Below are 24,221 nucleotides of genomic sequence, written 5' to 3'. Positions count from 1 at the left end.
ATAATATCCTAGTATTGTCTCTCTTAATACCCTTCATAGCACTTTTCACAACTTACAACTGTATATATATATATATATACTTGTTTGGTAACAGTCTCCTCTATTAGAATGTCAATTCCATGAGGTAGTGCCTGGTTTTGTATCCCAATACAGTACCACACCTAAGTACTATGACACGGAAGAGATGCCTAATAAATATTTTTAAAACAAATGTATGAAGGAGAGAAGAAAGCTAGCAAGCTAGTTTTCCATGAAGCTGTTTCATATAACCTCTCCATAGAAATGAACAGGGACAGGTGTTTTAAGCAAACTTATAATTCATGAAAATCTAAATTTACATAAAGGGTATGTTGAAAGGTGATTTTTCCACTTTACAAAAAGATCCATCATAAAATTCTTTAAACAGGCTTCCCAAGTACATGGAACATAAGAGTCTATTGATTGAAACCATATGTGTGCACAGAACTCTTCAGGAAAATATCTTTTATATAAAGCAAGGTTGACCTGAAAGCAATTTCCTTAAGGCACCTCGCCCAGAATGGCCAATCTCGAATTTCCGAGGTAATAGATAATGGGAGGCCTGGAATGCAGTGGATATTTGAAACCCTAGAATGCAAAGCAGTAATTTCAGCCATTTAGGGTCCTCATGAATTTTCTTACAAAAATAGCTAATGGGGAAGTGAATCAAGGTATCTGAATCTCCCCAACTCCTCTTCCTGTGTGTCAGGGAAAGTAAGAATGGCTGTGAAATGACCCCAAAGAGGCTGCTTTGGAAAGCAGAACAAATTCATCAAATTGATGCTTTTCTCCCAACTCCCTACCACCACAACCACCACCACCACCACCACCACCACCACCACCACCACCGATAATTAAGTTGTCTGATTGCAAACTGGACTAAAGAATTCTGTGTGTTAATAAATAAAATGCAGTTAACTTCTCTGGCTCTTAATTTCCTCACCCTAACAATATGGGAGTCCTTTTAAAGACTATTGTTTTAAAATTCTGTTCTTGAACCTACCCAAACTTTATAAAATAAAATAATTTGTGACTGTTCTCTCTGGTTAATGAAATAAATTTCTCAGCTATGAACACCCTTCTTATTGGAAACTTTAGTAAATGATCATGAACTTTAATTCAAAACATTTATAATACTTATGGAATTGGTTGGTTGGTTTATTACTGATGATTCTTGCTACGAAGAAAATGCTTTGCAGAATTTACTTACAACCAACCTTTTCTTGACCAAACATGTACCACTAGGGTTGGAGTATTATAAGCTATTCTCAAGCTGCAGTACAATTGAAATACTTTAGCTGCAGGAAGGAAAAACACTTGATTGGTTGTGGTAATAAAGATCAAAGTATACTAGGGTATAGGTTAGTTTTGCCCTTCAAAAACAAAACTACTTTTGTCTCAGAAAATCCAAAACCTTCAAATTTAGAAGAAGATATTTAAGACACAGAGAAAATATCTATAGAGTTTTTGGCAACATTTTTGCCCTTATCAACTTCTTGAAGCATTATTTTATCCTCACTCCCCACAATTTTTATTTTTTTGCCCAAATATTACTATTTCTGATGACATTTTGAGGGAAAATTGTTTCTCTATGTGATGTACTAAGGTATTAACTTCTTTCATAAAGAATTTTAGAGTAATAATATTGACTTCTAAGACTTTTCTGCATGAGTCTGAAAAACTAAAGAATTTATTCATGGAAATACACAGTATTGAGATATCTCCTGCTTTGTAGGTTTAAGAGAGACCTTGAATATATCAGCAAATCTCAATTATATTTGAAAGTTAATGCTCTTAAATTTTGTATTTTTCTCTTTCTTCCTTGTTTACGTCTATAAATGATATCAGGTCATTTCTTCAGTGAGAAAAAAAAAAAAGATGCAGAAAGGTAGTCAGGAAAGAGAGAGATAGGATAAAGGCTGGGGATGTTGGAGTTAAAGCTGATACTTGATCAACCAACATCCCAAAACTAGGCTGAATACTCGGGTGGGGATGGTGGGATGCAGTAGGAGCAGAAGCCTAGAGAGAGATAGCAATGGGAAGAGAGAAAGTTCATGAAAGAGGATTTATTAATTGGAATTAGAAATTGCACAATATGCAGAAAAGCCAAATTGGGAGAGACTCTGAGGAAAGTAGGATGCCTCTGTGTTCTGATACCAACAACAATGTAGATATTAGTGGTGCTATCTTCCACGTGCGATACAGAGCTGCCACTTGACTAACAACCTCTGCTTTGTTTTTGTTTTGTTTGTTTCTTAATCCTCACCTGAGGATATTTTTTCCATTGATTTTTAGAGAGAGGGAAAGACAGAGAGAAATATCGATGTGAGAGAAACACATTGATTGGTTGCCTCCTGTATGCCCCCAACCAGGGCCCAGGCTGGGGAAGAGCCAGCAACCAAGGTATATGCCCTTGACTAGACTCAAACCCGGGACCCTTTGTTCTGCAGGCCAATGCTCTATCCACTGAGCCAAACCAGCTAGGGCGCAACCTCTGCTTTAGATTGAAACACAATCTAGAAAAAACAAATATAACCCATTTGTATGAAATTCAGAAGAAAACAAGAGTTCCTTACAAGTTTATAAGCCAGGTCCTCGTATGAGGAGATTCTGACTCACTGTGCATTTGTCAGAAGGTTGGGGGACAGAGAGCGGGATTGGTGGGGGTGGGGCAGTCAGCCGAGAATGTGTAATTTGAAAAATGTTCTTAGTCAGAGTGACTTTTTTTTCTGTTTGTCAACAGAACATCAAGTCTTTTTATATTTTATGTGTGTTGATACCAAAACCATGGGAGATTGCTTCTGAAGAAAATATTTGTTGGGAAAAATGTCTGTCATTTAAGAATGTGTCCTGCTAATAATTTAATAGCTTTTTTATTTCAAATGTGCAATTTTATTTTCCTCAAAATGCTGAGGAAATACACTGTTCTTTTAAGTGGAACTCTAGTGCACTGTTGGCTGGGAATGTAAGTTGGTACAGTCACTATTGAAAACAGTATGGAACTAACTGTTTTAAAAAATTAAAACTGGAACTAACATATGATCAAGCAATCCAGAATCCACTATATTCCAGATATATATCCAAAGGAATTGGAAGCAGGATCTTGCAGAGATATCTGCATTTCCATGTTCATTGCAGCATTAGTCACAATAGCCAAGATATGGAAACATCCTAAGTGTCCATCAACAGACAAATGGATAAAGGAGATGTGGTATATACAGGGTGGGCCAAAAGTAGGTTTATAGTTGTGAGTATGCAAAACATAGTTTATTCTTGTATTATTATTTATTAATTATTGTACACCTTAAATTTACACAATGTTATATGTCAATTGTATCTCAATAAAGGTAGAGAAAAAACATAAGGTATCATAAGTGCCACTGTGTCCAGTTAACAACAAATGTGCCTGACACAAAGGGGTGCTCAGAGCACACTCACCCTGGGCTGACTTAGGAAGCCTGTGGCTCTTTGGAGACTAAATGTGCTGAGAAGGAAAGAGGGCTGTGGAGGAGGCAACCCGAGTTCTAACCCCAGCCCTGTACGGGACTTGTTAGGTGGTCTTGGTCAAGGCCCAAGGCCTCTCAGATCTTTCAGTTCTCTATCTATAAAATGACAGTATTAAAGTAGGTGTTCAGTAAGGTCCCTTGCAGCACCATCATTATATCATCCCATGAGTTGAACCTTAAATGTTCATGCCACTTGGAGCTCTGGAGTCCTGTTTCAGAGGTTGGTCAGGTTTTACTTATATTTTAATGATAACCTTTCAGTTCTTTAATCTCTACTGAATTAATGGTTTGACATTTTTAGTCTTCAACCATATGATTTTGTGCATGCTGCACAATCAATATCTGAGCGGAAAGAGGGAGAGTAGAAGGAAAAGAATTCAGTAATATATTATTTTTCTGCTTTCAATATCTTACTTTACTTCCATTTTATGCAAAATGATTTTGTATTACTTAGTATAAAGAATTATAGTTTAATGGATTCATCTCATAAATATCTTAAATTTACCATAACAAGAGCACGGTTATTGTTAACAACCATCTTCTCCTTTGTGTTTTACTAGATTTGGAAAGAAGAAAGACGAGAAGGGTGGGAAGGCTGAACAGAAAGGTCCTCTGAAGCATGGGGGCCTGCGAGAAGAGGAGCTGGAGAAGATGAAAGAGGAACGGGAAAGGTGAGCAGAAAGGCTGGCCCTGTTGCATGTGAGCCATGGTCTGGGTTTCATTTGGTTATTGCATCCATCAACTGGAGAAATTTTACTCTAAGAAGCATAAGAGGTTGACTGATACAAATGGAAAAGTACCTGATATAAAAGGGGACTGCCTGTCTTGAGGGTTTTTTATTATATTTTGAGAAGAAATTAACTTCATTTTTTTATTATGTCAGTATTTATAATTTCATAATATGCTACCCCTGGTTTTGACTTTATCAGTGTATATTTTCCGTATGGTTTAAACAACCAGTTTGTTTTTTTAAGTAAAAAAAAGATCATTTTGATGTTGATGTTTAGAATGATCATATTTCCACAGTCTGTTCCTAATTTTTGTCAAACTGTTGTATGTCTTCTTAATTTTATTCTGCTAAATCCATTTGGGTACTGTAACTTGAGAAGTACATGTCCTTCATTTTTTAAAAGCCAGTGTCTTTTATTAGGCTATCAGCAAGTTACAAAGTATGTCGCCCATCTGTTAAAGGACCGGTTCCATTTACTGAAATAATGACAGTTTGCAAGGACTGCATTCTCCAGTTTGAGGAGCTTAATGTTCCCATTTGGACAAGAGGTCCTTCATGTATCTGTGATGTTAACGCCGGCATTTATCCCAAGTAGATGCATAGATACCTGATTTTGAAACATGTAGTAGAATATTCATATTTCTCCATATTTAGTTGTGCCTTCACAACTAAGTGAAACTTGGAGAGAGCCTGAGATTTGACAAAACTAGCATATAATTTTAAATATTAAATTCTGACTTCATTGTGTATCAGGTCAGATTTGTCCAACTTTCCACTTGCTTTTTAGTAACTACAGTCCTTTTTTTAAAAACAAAAAAAAAAGAGTTTCTCATATTTATTTTAATAGTCTAGAATGTATACCAAGAAAATCATATTTATTCATTGTTTTCTAGCACAGAGCAGACTACGAGTATCTACAGTTAACCTTTGACCCCTATCTTATAGTCTATTCCCATTGGGAAGGCTGACTTTATCAACAGGGGAAAAAAGAAGAAACGATTTAGTCCTTTCTCATTTTTGAGGAGTTGATAGGCTCCCACCCAGGGTCAGTGGAGCAGTTAGAAGGAAATCAAGTGCATTCCATTGTTGTGGACTATTCGCCTGGCCCAGCTGCCCCAAGACAAGAAAGACAGATACTCTAGCGTCGCCCAAACGGCAGTAACCCTGTAATAGGGAATGTACTTCGGGCTAAGGTTTTAATGCGTGTATTGGCAAAGACATCAGCGTGGTGAGCCCACATCACAGTGTGCGGCTCCCTTGGCTTTACTTACTGAGGCACCACATCCTATGCCTCATCCTCTGGAAACTGAGCTGTTTGCTAGAATGCAGACTTCATATATTTCGTGGCTCAATACTTGCTTGGGGTTGGGGCAGGAGGTGGGGGCGGGGAGGGGAGAGATCCTCTTAGTAGCTAGGGAACTGTGTGCCAGCTAGAAAATTGATAACCCATAAAATAAGGTGGGTTGTCTTTAAGCAAGAGTTCATTTCCTTTCTGGTTTTGCTTTTAGGAACCAGGTGCCTGAGGGAGTTTTGTTCTTAAAGCAAGGCTGTAAATTCGCCTCAGCTGGCTGTATAGGCTTCAGGTCCAATTTTTTAAGAAATATGTCTGGTCAAAATATTGAAAGAACTATGCTATTAGCCTTCACTTAGGCCACATCCCACACATGAACACATAAAACGCATCTGATATGGGTTTCCTAGAGACAACATTGTCTCAATCATGTGTGAGGGGAAGAAGTTGGAGGAGTTGATTTTATGCTTGGGTGCTATAGAATGAATGACCAAGGGCATTTCAACAGCTCAGGGGCCGAGGGCCACAGAGGGTAGAGGTGGGGGCTGAACACTTGGCATTACTCCCAACCCTGGAGTCCCATTTCTTGGCTCTCCATCATCCATAGGAAACCAATTCACAACTCTTAAAGAACTCAGTGAGCCTTTCATTCTTCATGGCATGGCCACGGAAAACATAAACCAAATAAGAAATAGTGTATACAAGTTCATAAAGTTGTCTTTTTCCTAATACATTTAAGAATTCTTTCCTTATGATGACTCAAGCCATCCTATTGCTTACTGCTTTGTTCTAGATATCATCGAGTTAATAGTTTTTCATTAACATATCCCTTTTACAAAGGATTTAAAGCACTTACATACAATATATACCATACAGTGTTGAAGCCAGCTTGTACCAGCTTGTGAGAGACAATTATTAAGCTTTCAAGAATTCTGTGAGCTAGTTGATAAACCCTTGGTAGCTTGAAATTGGTTATGGTGAGAATATTTACTACTACACAGAAATTGGCAAATGCAAAAAGTTTGAGTTTGCTTTTTCAAAGAGCCAGCTTACCAACACACCGCTGAGGGGCTATACCAGCTCTATTTAGTGAGTACCCAGGAAGAAATTCTCAAAAATAGAGGCAAAAAACACAACACTCATCCAAATCAAGCCACATGACTTCCTATAGCTGAGTTTCTCAAAGTGTGGCTCATGGGCCACCTACATCAGAATGAGTCACTTGAGATGCTTATTAAAAATGAAGATGCCTGAGTCCCACACCAGCCGTGCAGGATGAGACCCTTGGGAGTGAAGCCCAGGAGACTGTGTTTAATAGGTGAGCCCAGGTGATTCTTCAGCATTCTAATGTCAGAGGGCCACTGACTTGGAGGGGCAGGGTTTGGCTGGAACATTGAACTATTCTTATTCTATGAAAAATGATACACAGATTTTTTTCCCCAAGAGGATTGAGTAACCCAGTCTAAAAATATAGTCATCTTTCTCATACATCCTCTCTGTAGCAGCCTCCCTCACTGCACACTGTTTTACACACAGAGGAACCCTTGCCAGTGCTCATGCCTAAGGGAATACGGATCACTTTCCCCAGCACCTCCCATGCACGAAAAAGCATGGAAAAACTGTAAGCTCATTAAGAAAACTTTGGAAACATAAAAAAGTGTAAAGAAGACTATTAAAATCATGCATAATTCCATCATAATTTCATTACCACTATGAATATTTGTGGAATCTTTTTACTATGTATATTATTTCTTTGAAAACTTGGTATCCATACAGACTATACAGGGTGTCTCAAAAGATGTACATGCATTTTGAATTATTATAAAGTCAGGTTCATTAACAGACAGTTCCTTTTCAAAATTTAAAACTATCTACAAAAGGAATAATTTTTTTGTCAACGCCTGTTTTCAAACTGATGACCGTTCTGGTCCAGGCACTGCTGATAACAGGAAGCAATGGAATCACAAACATCAATAATCATTGTGTTGGGTTTTTGTGTCCTCAGTTCATCGGCTGTTGTGGGTTTTGTACTATAAACTTTATTCTTTATGTATCCCCATAAAAAAATGTCTAGTGGCACTTTAGGATAAATTTTCTTTGTTCACCCATTATTTCAAATCAGTTAAACCTGAAAAGGAGTAAAAACTAGGCGAGTTATCAGCTGTTAAAGTATGTACACATTTTTTGCAGATACCCTATATAGTATCTTACCTTTTTTTCATAGCATTATATTATGAACATTTTCATTGATGTTTTAAAAATATGTAATTTACTTATTTATTTCTTTTTTAATCCTCACCGAGGATATTTTTCCATTGATTTGTAGAGAGAGTAGAAGGGAGAGAGAGAAACATCGCTGTGAGAGAGACACATCGATTGGGTGCCTCCCGCATGCACCCCACCAAGGTATGGGCCCTTGACTGGGATCAAACCCGGGATGCTCTATCCATTGAGCAAAACCAACTAGGGCAAAAATATGTAATTTTGAGGGCTATCTAATATTCTGTGAGATCAATATATCATAATTTATCTTCTATTGCCAAACATGTAGTGTTTCCAGTTTGCACTGTTCCAAGTAGTAATTCCTTGATGAGCACCGGGTACAAAAATTTTTATAGATTTCCTTTTCAAATCATAGAATTGCTGTTTGGAAGCTCAATTTCCCTGTAACTGTTTAATTTAAGGGTTAATCTAAAGGTAATTCTAAATGTTATGATTATATCATACCTCTCCATTTCTCCCATTATTTTATTATGATTTCCATATCTCACTATTTTCTACATATCTAAATCATGATATGGAACTATTTGGTACTATATATGAATAGTTTACTCATAACTATAGCTATGAAAAGGTCAAAAAAGCCATAACAGGTGGATTGAGTTACTATATTAGATTGGAGGAATGCCGAGTCCAGAACAGTGTTTCTCAGTGAGGCGGGGGGGGGGGGGGGTAATTTTGCTCCCCAAGGAACATTTGGCTGTATCTAGAGACATTTAATTGTCACAGTTTTGAGGGGATAGGAGGCAAGGATGGAGTTGCTACTTCCATGGCTTGGGTAGGGGTCAGGGATGGGGCTAAGCATCCTACAATGTACAAGACAAGTGACTTGTCCTACACAAACTGTCAGTGTGGAGGTTGAAAACCCCTGTTCTAATCTCTGGACTTCACAAAGAGGAGGTACCACCCTCGACATTAGCATTGTCTCATGATGTCCTGTGGATAACACAGAGAAATATACACCAGATGACATAACCCTAGAGGGATTATTAGCTATTTGAGAAGCTGTACCCCAAGACTGCTAGTGATTCCATCCATATAAGCTTACACGAAAGAAAGTTTGCTCAAATTTTATTTTTAACGCTGGCCTGCTGAGCATTGGCATCAAATGATGGTGTCTGTGGATCATATTTGAATGCCAAGAAGCTGCAGGGTTTGATAATGTGTCAGATGACAGAATCATCTGGAACAATGGATTGAATCAAACACAAAGAAACTTAATAGGAATAAATATAAAGTCTAGCTTTTAGGTCCAAAAATGAACGGTACAAACACAGGATGTGGAAGGTTTGACTTAATACCAAATATATGAAAAATTTGCCTGGTGGTTTTAGTTGAGGGAACGTTTAGCATGAGTCAATATGAGGATATGCCTGCCAAAAAAGTTAATCCAGTCCTAGGCTACATGACTGAAAGTCCATAAACAAAACGAAGGAAGAAATAATAATTCCAGTTTTACACAGCTGAGATAATACCTGGAGCCTCCTGTGCCCTCTCACACACAAAGAATGGCAGCACCAAATCCAAGTCGTTTGAAAATGTTGAAGGACCTGGGAGTCACAGTCTGCGGAGTTAGGATGTAGCTGATTTGCATGATTGAAGGACTTTCCCATGGAAAAGGAATTAGGCATATTTTATGCCCTCCATTCTATTCTCTGTCTCTGTTTTTATTCATCCACTCATTTGTTTTCTTGAAGATACTAGTGAGGGATTATTTTAAGAGAGATGGCCTTCCACCTTCCACTTAATAGAAGGGAAAACATCCTGACAATCACAGTCCTCATGACGTAGTGAGTTTGTCGACACGGGAAATGTCTAATAAGGAACCAATTGAGAAACAATTAGTGTGTTAGGAAAGTATTGGACTAGGTCAGAGTTTCCTAAACTTCAGTCATTGATATATTGCCTTTATTATCTTATTTATATTTATACACATGCAAATCAATAAAATATGTAAGTGCAAAATCATGTAAGTTACTGTAATTAAATGCAGCAAGCCACATACCATCAAAAATCTTTTTGTGTATCATTGATGCTGCATTTGTTCTTAGATTATTTCAACCATCTTCCCCAGATCTCCGGGTCTTAGAAATATGTACATATCTAAGTATAGAAGCATTTACCTTGAATTTCCTAGAGTGGCCTCTCTTGAAATTGCCATGGCATTGGTCCATGGTAGTATGTGCACTATTCTTTTTATTATTTTTTTATCACCTTTTGTCCCCTCTTTTACCTCCCACCCATTCTCCTCCACTCCCACAATCACCATACTGTTGTCCATGTCCATAAGTTCTCTCTCTATTTTTCCTTCTTTGCTCAGTCTCCTCCCTAAATTCTCTGCCAAGCTGTCTGCCTGCTCTCTATCTATGACTCTGTCTCTATTTTACTTGATAGTTCAGTTTGTTCATTAAATTCCACATGTGAGTAAAATTATATGGTACTTGTCTTTCTCTGACTGGCTTATTATGGCATAATACTCTCCAGGTCCATCCATGCTGTCCCAAAGGGTAAAGTGTTCTTCCTTTTTATAGCAGAGTAGTATTTCATTGTGTAAATGTACCACAGCTTTTTGTTTTGTTTTGTTTTTTTTCTTTATTGATTAGATATTACATATGTGTCCTTATCCCCTCCTTGACCTCCCCCACACCCCCCACTCATGCCCTCACCCTCTGGTGTCTGTGTCCATTGGTTAGGCTTATATGCATGCATACAAGTCCTTTGGTTGATCTGTCCTCCTTACCCCCACCCTCCCCTACCTTCCCTCTGAGGTTTGATGGTCTGATTGATGCTTCTCTGTCTCTGGATCTGATTTTGTTCATCAGTTTATGTTGTTCATTATATTCCACAAATGAGTGAGATCATGTGATATTTATCTTGTACCACAGCTTTTTTATCTCCTTGTATATGCACTATTCTTATCTGAGTCTATAAGCCCAAGTTTCCTGTTCAACATTGGTCACTAGGATTTTCTTTGTCTCCTATTAGATTTGTTGAGCTGGTCATGTGTCCCTTCCTGAAACAAGTCAAACAGCCCACTGCTATGAAGCCCTGTTTTAAACAGACTCATATTTTTTCTAGTAAGATTGGAAATACTAAAACATTAGTTCTAAATTTCTATGTGCATTGCTAGGAGAATGAATTCAATATTATATTCAAAGATAATTGCTTAAAGAAATTTTTATCAGGCTAAATTAAATTAGCATTTTTCAAACATTCAAATTATGTAAATTAGTACAGTAAACAGAAAGCAAGAGATTGTCTTAGCAGTCAGTGAACATACCTTTTTGTTTTATTCCAAGACTTGAACTTAAATTGATAACCTTCTACAAAGTGTGAAATTAACCAAAGTCTTAAACCTATAAAATACCTAACTCGATGTGTGTTGTATTTGTATTGTTAATGCCTTGACAGAAGTCAGGTGGAGATTAGGTAAAGAAAAATATGTTCCTCATTTATTTAGGACTATGGTACTGAGGAAGGAAAAAATCTCCATTGACATCAAAGGCTGTCTTCCATTAAAGTCCCATATCACCGAAGTAACATTTCATTAAATGAAACGTCTTACTAATATGGGGTAGGAAAAGGAGCTTAATAACAGGACTTTGCACTTCAAGATTTTCTATTGTTCTTATATACCATTATCAGAGTTTATTTTGCAAGGGAGGTCATTCAGTGTGTTAATGAGACATTGTTTTTGTAGATCTTATTAGACTCTTAGGAGGATAAATGAGGAGGTGAGGGGGAAAGAGGTGACTTCTCCCGTCCAGAATTGAGAAGCGTGAAAACATATGGCTCTTGTTTTCAACAAGTGGCCTGGACAGAATGCCTAAGTGAGAGTGAAGCTCAGATGAGGAAAGTTCATCTGTTTCAGTGTCTGCATTCAAGGTTCTAAGTTTTCTTTCCTGGTAGGAAGCCTTCCAAGAACGCACAGTCCTCTCCCTTGCCTTATCAGCCGGGCTGCTTGTGGCCTGTTCCTTTAATTTAAATCAATACATGTGTTTTTGATATTTGGCAAACCGAAATTTAATTATGCAGCTGCAAGTTCCCCCCATAAACGAAATGCATCTTAGAGAAATAAAAACATTCAGAAACCATTTATAGTTTGAGAATACAAGTGAGTGAAAATCTATTCCCAGCCTCTCAGCATTTTATTTAATTTTGGGAGATTTTTATGTTACTGGCAATTGAAATGAGAACCAGAATAAGGCTAGAGTTTATCCAACATTTGTTCATGCTGCAAAATGAAGATGCTTAGAAAGGAAATGAAAGTATTATATTTGGAATTAACATTTTACTTGTAACCTACATAAGTATTACCCTCCTAAATACATACAGCAACAAATGAATTGATAGGATTTTTTCATTATTGTATCCTAAAAAGAGTGCACACTTTATTGAAGATACCAGAAGGCTGATTTCTTTAATATGCCAAGAGACTCTCTATAATTAATTATTTACTGAACTTAAACGTTGGCATTATTTAAACTGTTGAAAATACCCATGATTTGGCACGATCACACTCACATGATTAATTCAGCACGCCTTTGCTCCTCCCTGAATATCCCTGTCTTTTGCAGTAGAATTTGCTAGGTCCTGTGGTGTGGGCAAAATAAAATGTTGGAATGCTTCCCAGTTTTAATAGTCCTAATTTATTATTACCACTGAACCCTGATCAGATCATGGACTGGATTAGATCCCAGTTTTTCAAAATGCCCCAATTTATGGCTCCCTTAGAGTCCTGATAAAAATGTGTATTTGAATAAGGCTTTGGGTAGCTAACCGAGATCCAGTTAATTACTTTTAGATTCTTATTAGATCATCACTGCACGGAAGTTATGAAACATATTACTAGATGATGCTTCTCAGGACAAGGTCATGGTCTCATTTTATGCTGACAGAAAGAAGCTATCAGATTTCTGTTCTTCATAGTACTAACCATCTCAGTGAATGGAAAGAGATTTGCTGTATCCCAGTAATTACTATTGATGCTTGGGTTGCAGTAAGGATGCCTCCTTTCCTAGAATAAGAATTGAAGAGAGAGAGAGGGGGCATAGTGGCTACACCCCACCACCTCGTATTCATAAGCCATCTTTCAAGATTTACTTCTGATTTAGAAGGCAGAGGGGGATGCTGGTGGTTTTAATATCCATACACTTATTTGATCATTGTAACACCTATCTTCTCAGAAATGCTTGTGGTCACCGAAAAATTTGGCACATTACTGTATTCCTATAGACAAGAGCTAGGATCACCTACATCCTACTGTCGCGCCAGCATTTTTTATGAGCCAAAATCCTTTTATGGAACTTGAATCAATGTTAGAAGTGCTGTATTAGCAACTCCTTGTCAGCCGAGCTGGATTAATACATAAAATGAATCACTTGACTGGCAGGCTTTCCAATAGTCGTTCAGACAAACTTCTAAGATTAAAGTACACCAGCTCTTTTAAAAAGTGTTTTAAGAGGATACTCTTAAATTCAAATACCCTGGAGTGACATATTATACTGTTGTATTCAATTATAGTGCAGTTGAAATACATTCTAAAAAGAAATTATACTAATCTATCCAGAGTGATTCCATAGAAATGTATAGAATACCTGATAGGATTTTTTTTTAAGTCAGACCCAGGTGGTGTGGCTCAGTGGTTGAGCATGGACCCATGAACCAGGACGTCACAGTTTGATTCCAGTCAGGGCACATGCCCAGGTTGTGGGCTCCATCTCCAGTAGAGGAAGTACAGGAGGCAGCCAATCAATTATCCTCTCTGATCATTGATGTTTCTATCTATCTCCTTCCTTCTTCTCTGAAATCAATAAAAACATATTTTTTAAAATTAGCGTATGGGCTTGCCCCAAGATGTACTTTCTTAAAAAAATTTTTTGCAAAGTTCTGTTTATCTGTATTTTGCTTTTAATATACACACAAAAATATATTCAACATAATTGATTAACTTTGGTTATGCACTGAACTTTATGCAAATCAGAGATCTAGATATATTTATTTTGCTGGGGGTTACCTACAGCAGTGGCAGAATCTGAAAAGAGCATTTTCCATGAAAGCTTTGGGTAATTGTAACTTGTAGAAGGCCATTTGGTGACAAGAATTTGGGAATGAGAGTCCAACACTCATTTTATCAATTGTTTCCATGCCTTTGGATAAACCATTTTTGAGGATGCATTCTTCAAGTCCCACTTTTTATTACCATGAAATGAAATGGTAGTAATAATACTTTAAGGCCTCAGTTTTATACATTTTATTTGGGTAAAATGTTTTTTAACTGCTAAGTTCCTTGGAAGGGGGAAAAAAAGGAAAAAATAAAAGTTAAGTGAATCTAGCATGTTTACTGTGAACTAGCTCAGGCTGGGCAGTGTACAGATAAACTTAATTTGTTGAAAGTGCTATGACAAATGTGGGCAAATGAAGCTTTTTTACGTCAAATGGTATTTCCTAGGACTTCTAAAGCATTTCACCTTCATTTCTTGTTGGCCATATGTTATGTTGCATCCTGCTTTGGACAGCTCCCATGACTACGCATCCACTGTGGAGGCCAAGGTTATTGTTCACACAGGTTGGCAAGCTCTGTGGGTTCAAAGGACACTCAACCTATTGTCTCCCGGAGTCTGCTTTTTTCCTTTCACATCCTTTATATAGAAATCCTGACCTAGGCCTGTGATTTCAAACATTAAGTTTTGAATATGCTTTTCTCCAAATTTCCTGGGCACTTTTCAACTGGGAGTGATTTTCCCTCTCAGGGGCCATTCAACAAGGTCTGGAGACGTTTGTAGTTATCCCACCAGAAGGAAGGTGCTTCTGGAACCTAGTAGGTAGAAAATGAGCATGTTTCTCACCACCCCACAATCCATAGGTCAGCATCTCTACAAGAAAGAATTATCCGGCTCTAAATGTCAGTTGTGCCAAGATGAAGAAACCCTGTTTTAGAGAAATAGATAATGGTATAATATGGATATAGATGTACAGATATAGACAGACATATGCTGTAGATATTCAGAATCTCTGTGGTTGGGCCCAAGGATGTACATTTGAAAGCCTTTTCCCAAATGATTGTTGTTTATAACTGTGATTGGAATCAACTGTCAAGGGGGTGGCCTGGGGAGGCATGTGGCCAGGTGGAAAGGTTAAGAGGCCCGGGAGAGGGTCAGAGCAGGTTAAAGACCTGCCTCTGCATGAATACACTGTCAGGACACTCAACTGTTTCAAGCAGCTCTGTTCTAATCTGTTAAATGAGAAGTCTGTCTTTTTAGACTGTTGGGAAAAGCAGTATTTCTGAAGCAAGCACCTGGCTCACTCTAGGTGCTCAGTGCTTTTTTCTGACCAGCTCTGGGGATTAAAGACCCCAGATAATCCCTTCAGTAGCCTTCGGGAGCCCAGAAGGCTCTGAGACACACCATCTGTGAAAATTGCTGAATTGGATATTGTCGTGAGGAAGAAGGCCAACTTGAATGCAGGCTTTGCCCAGCTGGGAGTCGTGCCAGGTAATTCCATTCAAGACGCTTCTCCTCGTTTCTTATTGATCACCTGTTGGAAGTTGAGCCGCAGAGTGATCTTGGCATGAGATGGCAGCAGAGCAGCGAGGGAGAGCTGACTGTAGCCAGTGCTGGGCAGCCCTGGGAGCAGTTCAGGGAGGACGGGTGCCAGTGGCATGGGTGACTGCCTGCCAGCCTTTCTAAGTCCACAGGGCATGTGGCTGCAGAAAACACTTGTAACCACAGTCATTAAATTCACAAAATCCTCACTTTGCATTTTCATTGTATTTGTTACACTGGAAGGGATGGTAATTCTGGCCTGCTAATGTTTCAGACCCAGTCTTCAGTGGAAATGGAACAAACATGTCCATTTTCTCCCCGTTCACTCTCTCCCACCCACCTGTCCTTGCTCTGGAGGTTAATTATTGAATGACTTTATAGTGCATCTGAGTTGACTTTAGACTGATGTCCAAAGGAACCTGACCCTTTCCCAGGCTCGGACACCTGCCTCTTTCTGCTTTGCACCCTTTGTTTGACTTTTGTATAGAAAGTCTAAAGAGGTTGAAGTGGTTTGGGCTGTGGCATCAACGTCTGCTTTTCTAAGAGGTCACTTAAAAGCCTTTTTTAGCCCTAACTGGTTTGGCTCAGTGGCTAGAGTGTCAGCCTGCGGACTGAAGGGTCCCAGGTTCGATTCCGGTCAAGGGCATGTACCTTGGTTGTGGGCACATCCCCAGTAGGGGGTGTGCAGGAGGCAGCTGATCGATGTTTCTAACTCTCTGTCCTTCTCCCTTACTCTCTGTAAAAAAAAATCAATAAAATATATTTTGAAAAAATAAAAGAAATAAAAATAAAAGAGCCTTTTTATTTCAACAACAGTAGTAACAGTTGGCTGTTTAGATAGAAGCTGTAAGTAGTCATGTTCTTGGGAGGATCTTAGGTAAATAATTTGTGGAAGAGTGATTTTGTGAAGTTGAAATTTCTAAATACAACAGGTTGGTGAAGGACAAATTAGTAAATAATAGCCTTGATCAGCCACTCTTCTCTTCAAAACTATTAATGGCTTTCTGTTGCCTACTGCATGTGGTTCACACTCCTTGGCATAATACCTGACAGTAGCCAAGCTTTCAAATTATAATTTTTACTTCTGGCCAAGATGACCTGTATATTCCAGCCATTCTGGAATGTTCATTTTTTGAGATCACCATAACCCTTTCTAATCTCTGTGCCTTTCCTAAGACCATTTTCTTTACCTGGAAACCCTCCTTCTGCCTCAATTGGTCCAAATCAATGGAAATTCAGTAAACCCACTTCTTCCATTGTATCTTCCCAAACCACCCAAGTTAGAAGAAAATTCTTCCACTGAATAACCTGGGTCAAGTTACTTAATTTTTCTATCTTTCCTTTGTTTAACTGCAAAGTGGGTTTATAGTCATTGTAGCATCATGATATTGTTGTGAGGATTGAGATACTGAAGTGAAGCATTCAGAATAGTGCCAGGCATAGAGATGTTCAATAAATGGTAAACTTATCATTTTTCTTAGGGCATTTATTTGAAAGAGAATAAACATTAAAATCAAGTAGTGTTGCATCCCAAACCCAACTCTTCTCTGCATTGGCTGTGCATTCGTGCATGTTTTGCTGAAACCTTTGGAGCCTCAGCCTGTTCGTCTGGAAATTATTTTTCAAAAAGGAGAAATAATATCTAGCTGTCAGAGTTCCTGTGAAATTTATATAAGATGAAATAATTGAAGCATCTAGAGCAGGTCTTGGCATATGGTAGATACAGGTTGTTATTATTGTTGTTATTTTGCTTCATTGAATTGTAGATGTTTATGATTTCAAATGTGCCTTCTCTCCCTATCTTGTTATTTCCTTGAGGCAAAGAGTACATTATAATCATTTTTCTATTCCTCTCAGCATCTCATACATTACGTTTCACAGAGTAGGCACTCTATAAGCAGTTGTTGAGTGATGGATGGATGGATGGATGGATGGATGGATGGATGGATGGATGGATAAATAAATGAATGAATGAATGAACAAATATGAAACTGTACTAATTTTAATTTTATATTTCAAGTGAATAATTGCTAGAATGGAACCAAGAGGCAGAATAAGCAGAATCAATGGTTGACAAAGCTATAGAGTTTAGAAGAAGACTGTCCCTTGGGCTATGAAATGGTGTCAAGAAGCATGAGGTCGTTTTTAACCAGCAGTAGAACTATGGTGATGGATCAGCAAAGCGTAGTGGCCAGCCCATCAGGACCACCAGCACTTGTTTTCCTATCACGGAGCCAGATCCTACCAGACAAGACCTTAAAGTGAATGAAATTTATCCACTTCACACACAAATGGAAATGCCGTGGTCCTAGACAGTTGTTTGTTTGTTTTTTAATTGGGCTTTTGCCCTCATCCTTTTCCATTGGCTTAAATTTAACCAGTTGAAGTTATTTTTAAGTACCATTCATCCCAACCTCTGAAAAGGAAAGATTTGCCTTTCTAGAGAAAACTGAATTTGAGTGTATAGATGATACACACTGTCCTTGGCTTATTCTCCTTCAAAGAAGGTTATTTATGTCCTGCATGCTGAGCCTATTCAATCAGAATTCACGCTGCAGATTATGTTTCAGGGAGCAAGCATAAAGAACTGTAATGGAAAGGGAGTATCATGAAAAATGGCAGCAACCATTGGTGATGTACCGGATGCCATAGAGCTACTCTCTTAAGGAGGCACTATGACTAAAACCCAAGTCCATATTTAGGAGTCCACGCTACCGTTAAATTGTAGTTTTTATCTTATAATTTCTTATTATATACCCTCCTGCAATTTCGCGCCTTTTCTTCTTGTCTAGATCCTAATTCTCTTGAGGCACAGATTGCAAATACTACTTGTTTCATTCCCTTACATCTCAGTAGAGATAAGATGTTTAGTAAACTCCTGGTTGACATGAAAGTATAAAATAATATCAGATTTAAAGTAAGTTCCTTATGAAATCTAAAAAAAAAAAACACGAATCTCCTAAGAATCAGTAGGAAAATAATGAATAATCATGTATTAAAATAGACGGCCTAAACTAACAGCTGGTAGAGGGGAAGAGGGTTAGGGGGCTTGGTGAAAAAGGTGAAGGGATTAAGCAAAAAAAATAAAATAAAATTTATGGACACAGACACCAGTATGGCGATTACCAAAGGGAAAGAAGGGGAGGTGTGGGAGGTAGAAGAGGTAAAGGGCAGATAACCTGAAACCTATATAATTTTATTAACCAATGTTACTCCAATAAATTTAAGAAATAAAAAATAAAATAAAAAAATTGCCTAAATTTATTGTCTAGTTTTGAAAGTATAGTATTCTGCTTAAAAATTAGCCTGATTATAATAGTAAGCACCAGTCAGAAAAAATAAAAAACAAAAGACTAGATAAGAAGTTGCTTAGATAAATCCTTTTTTTAAAAAAATAGCAGACTCTATTATTGACAGTATCAACAGCTAATTAAAAATTCTATTAGTAAAGATAGAAAAGATGGCACATTTCCAATTCAGATTGACACTGAGGACATAGAGATAATTGATATTTGTTCAATAATCCTAAAATGTTTCACAGTCTCTAATAGATGCTATGCTAGCCAGAGAAACTTTCAAGTGCTAAAAATATATATATCCCAGGCACTTAGAAATATTTTCAGATCAAATAATGTGTTTTTGCAAAAAAAGTATAATGTTTTAGCTGAATGAGCATCAATCCACTTTAGTGGGTTGACTGTTTAAGAAAAAAATCACTGAGTCAAGGAAATACATAGTGTAATTCATATGTTTTTAATCTGCTTATAGTAGATGTAAGAAGAAAGTCAAGGGAGGATAATTACTACTTGAACTTTTAAATCTCAGAGCTGCCTTTTGTAATGGTCACATAAATAAATGCATATTGAAAAAAATTATGCAATGACCATTAAATATTCCACTTTGGAAAAACAAGATCATAGCTTTAACAAAATGCTTTTGTCTTATAATTGGCTGCTTTTGATATTCAATTAAATATGTTGTGATATTTTTTACACAGTAGATTAAAAACTTTGTATAGTAATTTTTCTAGTTAACAATCAGTTCTATCCTCAATAGTTGTAGCTTTACCTTTGTCAATTTCAAAGGATGGACAGATAAGACCTAATAGACAAAGGCTTTAAATGAAACTAGGACATTTTACAAAATTTTAAGAAATGGCCAGTCAGTTCTCGAGAAAGCATAATTCTTCTTTTCGCCAGCAAACAAAAATTCAATGCCAAGGAAACTGGCGTTATGCTAAAATATTCCCTGCCTCAAATATGTATATGACTTAAGATAAAAATGGTTGCCTAATATCATTGACCAATTCATATCACCAAATGATAAATATTTAGAGGAAATAAATATACTCTACTGGAGCTAGTCATGCAACCCACATTGATCAATCTGAAATAACCTCCTGCAGATACCAATTTCTATGGTTCACACGACTGAAGTGTACATAAGCTTGGCTCAGCCTAAATTCAAGTAATTTTTTAAAAAGCGACACAATATACCAATATGGGGTGTGAACCAAAATGGAAATTCAACTTATCAAAAATATACTTCTATGTTTTGCTTCTAAGCAGGAGAGGAGGAACACAGGATGTTGAAAGCATGCCAATTAAGAAGGGAAAATCGAGGAAGATCTCCAAACACCACACATTAGAAGTAAAATGTATAGTATGTTTCCACAACGTTTTTGGAGCATTTGAAAATATTCAGAACTAAATTGACATGTTGATGCTTCTATTTACACACTCGTTTTTATATTGCCTCATACTCAGATGACATAGGAAAGGAATTTTTTCATCTAACAAAATTTGAGAAGCTGTTTCAGACATAGACTAGCTGAGGAGTGCTTAAGTTTTATTTTATTACTTTGTGGCTTTGGGGGATATCTTTCTGATATTAAGAGACCTTAGCTGTTGGAAAGTTTCACTGTTTGTGGGAATATCTGTAATGTAACCCCTGCAAGTGGCTGTGTGTGTGTGTGTGTGTGTGTGTGTGTGTGTGTGTGTGTGTCTGACTGTCTTTCTTTGTGAGATTGGTGGTTACATAGATATTATGCATATCGTTTTAAAAGTGCTTGGAACTATACTTTCTAGCCCCCACTCAAGCATTTAATAAGCAGTCCTTGACTGGTTGGAAAAGTAGAAGTTTTCAGTGTTATTGTTTTTAAATATGTTTTTATTGATTTTTAGAGAAAGAAGAAGGGCGAGGGATAGACGAAAGAGAAACGTCATGGATCGGTTGCCTCCTGCACGCCCCCTACTGGGGTTCGAGCCTGCAACTAGGGCATGTGCCCTGACTAGGAACGAACGGTGACCTCTTGGTTCCTAGGTCGAAGCTTCATCATTGAGCCACACAGCCAGACAGAAGTTTTCAAAATCAATTATTGTATAACATCAGTTTACATACTATAGAAAAGGCTATCCATGAGGAGCACTGGTACTTGAAAAGGAGAGAAATGGCAGAGTTCAGGGAGTGGACACCAGCTGGGAAGCCAGCACCCGCTCTTGCACCCTACATCCCTGAAATGCCCCTGAAGGCCTGCACCTGCACGTGAGCAAAGGTAGACTTGTTCATTTTGTTCACTGAAAACAGCTGGTTGGCTCAGATAATTAAGGTAATATGCTAATAAGGCTGATACTATATAAACTATACCCCTTTATTGAAAATTGATACATTCAAAAATCAGTTCATACCTACTGTGGTCCAAGTACTCTAACAGATGCTAAGGACTCAGATTAGTATTTTTTTTAAAGCAGGAAAAGATCTTTCTTATCAAGCAATTTGCAATTCCTGTAAGTAGTCAAAACGGTAACTCCAACCCCAGGTGAACATCTAAAATGTGTTCTCTTGAACAGAGGCCTTCAACCTGAGGGAACAAATGAACCCTATTTTCAGGGAGGACATTGGAGCATGTCATCTGTATATACAAAAGGTGGCATGTTCCACCCCACATATAGCTTATTGAGTGCATCTCTTCCTTGTAACCCTCCAACCTGAACCCCACTTGCTGGAGCCATCCTTGGAGGATCACCTCAGCCACCCTTACCTGTCTCTGAAGTGCAGAAATGTGTCTGACTGCTCTGTGTGTAACAGCCCTGGGTGCCATCCAGACAGGAAGTACGCTGGAGGCTTAAGATGCACATTTTAACATCTAACAAGCATGCTTCTAACAGGCAGTAGTTATTTGGGTAAACTATTGCTAATCTTTACCATCTTGTATTCACACTTTTTATCTTTTTTTTTCTTTTTCACATTTCTCATATGATAGGTCACCTTTAGTTGGTTATTCATTTGAATCGTTTTCGATTTCAGTTCTAAAAGCACATGAGAAAGATTTGTATTATGATGATTTTTTAATATTTTTGATCATCTGTGGAACTAATTATCAATTTTACATCCCTGAATCTTTTTCCTCAGGACACACCATCTTGCCTTCGAATCTGAAGTTAAATAAACTTACATGAAATTTTCCCACTTAGAGGATTCAAGTAGATACTTTCTGCTATGATTCACTTTTGACTTTTTAATTATTTTTGGCCTGCACTCTTCAATAATTCAGCAAGCATTAATTGAGAAGCTAGGCATTTAGGGGAAATAGCAAGATGAGTAAAATACTACCTCGTCCCTTAACAAGTTCATGGTTAAGAGAGAGGAGAGAAAACAATACACAACTAATTACAATGAAGTTGAACTGTGATAAATACGGTAACAAGCTATAAAAGTGCTGCATGATCACAGAGAAGGCAGCCATGAATAAATAGTGTTATAGGTGGGACAATAGGACAGACCTTCCTTATCATCCAGTATAATAGACACTTGCAATGAAATCATTAACATCAATTAGAAAGTACAACTTAACTGGGCAACATATTGAAAGAGACTTTTAAATTTTTAAATTCTTAAACGCATCAATAATATATGATATTTTTGCTGCTGACTAGAGAGGAATTTAAGTCTCAGGAAGATTTTTCATTTGAAATCTAAGGGGTTTTCCAAGTAATCAGGGTGCTTTTAATTATAATTTCTTTCTCCAAAGCTGACAGAGGAGACAGTTGAAAAGTTTAGGGCGAAACTTTCTGGGAAAATAGCAATTAGTTGAGTCAGGCAGATAACTTCAGTTTCCAATAGTCTGTGAAAGTTTTGCCAAAATAGTTCTGTTGATAGGGGGTTTACATACTATCTATTATATATATACTAGAGGCCCAGTGCATGATTGAATCATGCACGTGTAGGGTCCCCTACACGCTTTCGCTTTTCGTGGTGGAGCTGGGTGCCTGTCCGCTGGTGAACCAGGCCTTTCAGAAGCCTCCGGCGCGGTGGAGGCTTCTGAAAGGCCTGGTGCTGGAGAAGATAGGCACCCAGTTCCGCCACTTTTGATGGTTCGCGGCTGCTGAGGGGGGCTGCCGTGGACACCTGGCTACCCTGCTGTTGAGAGGCGCAGCTGGGTGTCCGCTGCAGGCCCCCTCAGCGGCCGCGGATCTGGCCGTTGAGAGGCGCAGGGTAGCCCCCCTCAGTGGCAGCGGATCCGTGCCTCTCAATGGCCGGATAGGCCACCCCGAGTCCCGCCCCCCAGCCTCCTGCCGCCCAATCGTGGGCGTAGCAGAGTGATGGTAATTTACATGTTACTCTATTATTAGATAGGATATATATATATCTATATATATATCTATATATATATAGATATATATATATAGATATATATATAGATATATATATATAGATATATATATATATATATATATAGAGAGAGATAGAGAGAGAGAGAGAGAGAGAGAGAGAGAGAGATGTTTTTTAAAGATGGAGCAAATTGAACTTTTGTTACAGTTTTGAAAAAAAAATCAACTTGGGTAACAAAAGGCCATTTTTTCCCTTTTGTCCCACATATTGGCAACAGATATGACAACTCAAGCTACCTGAACAAGCAAGTTCCATGTTTCGTACAATTCACTTACCCTTTAAACTTTTTCAAGTTAGTAATTATACCAAAACTTCATTAATCTGGGCTTAACTAATCAGATTCTTTCATAATTCTTTTGAACATTTCACTTTGGCAGGGGGGCCTGGGGGGGTGGGGGGGATAAGCCACACCCCCCAGTGCCAGGCACAGGCTAGGCCCTCAGCAAATGAAGATGAAATGTATCAAGTCAACTTACAGCTAACATTTCGTTACTCCATGGTGACTCTTCAGTATCTCAGGTGTTACAAGGATGAATATTGGATCCGAGAAGGCTGGTCTTTAAGTGATGTTTGTACTGTCTTCTAAAAGAAATTCTATTCAGTGAGTTGAGTTAGGACAAGTTAAAGGATTAGTATGTTTTAGAAAGATTTGCGGCCAACAGATTCAAGCCAGAAGCATTTGCTGCTTTGCTCTCAATCAAGCTGAAAATTTAATTAGCCGTGACATCCCCATCCCCTGCGCGTTTCACCAATGCAGGTCATATAGCAATTATTAAAAGTAGCTCCTCTGTCTAGGGTTCCAAATATAACGGAAGAAGCTGGAGGAACTGGGCAAAGCTTTGCAGACACCCCTAGGGGTGTGTGCATGTGAAATTGCTACTTCCCCCTCAGCTATGTCAGAAATGGAGGATTATTATTATTCATTTAAAAATATGTATGTTTTTATTGATTTAAAGGAGGGGGATATTGATCAGCTGCCTCCTGCACACCGCTTACTGGGGATCAAGCCCAAAACCTGGGCATGTGCCCTGACTGGGAATTGAACCAGCAACTTCTTGGTGCATGGGACGATGCCCAACCAACTGAGCCTCACTAGCCAGGACAGGATTGTTATTATTCCTGCTAATAATCTCTGTCACTTATGTGCCAGAAATTGAAAACTAGCTTTTAGTTATATTAAT

The 24,221-nt window shown here is 38.1% G+C and overlaps 1 protein-coding gene across 4 annotated transcripts in view; it reads left to right on the top strand.

The window, feature by feature from the left end:
- The window catches only part of PARD3B (par-3 family cell polarity regulator beta), a 910,289-nt gene that overhangs the window by 713,839 nt on the left and 172,229 nt on the right, over window positions 1–24,221 (top strand). For all 4 annotated transcript variants that reach the window (XM_054722996.1, XM_054722997.1, XM_054722998.1 and 1 more), the window contains one exon: window positions 4,085–4,195. In XM_054722996.1, coding sequence (XP_054578971.1) covers window positions 4,085–4,195 — 111 coding nt within the window. The remainder of the gene's footprint in view (window positions 1–4,084; window positions 4,196–24,221) is intronic.

This window comes from Eptesicus fuscus, chromosome 11 (assembly GCF_027574615.1).
Source record: "Eptesicus fuscus isolate TK198812 chromosome 11, DD_ASM_mEF_20220401, whole genome shotgun sequence".
NCBI lineage: Eukaryota > Metazoa > Chordata > Mammalia > Chiroptera > Vespertilionidae > Eptesicus > Eptesicus fuscus.
Note: the sequence above shows the minus strand (reverse complement) of the source record. Positions and strands in the feature narration are given on the sequence as shown.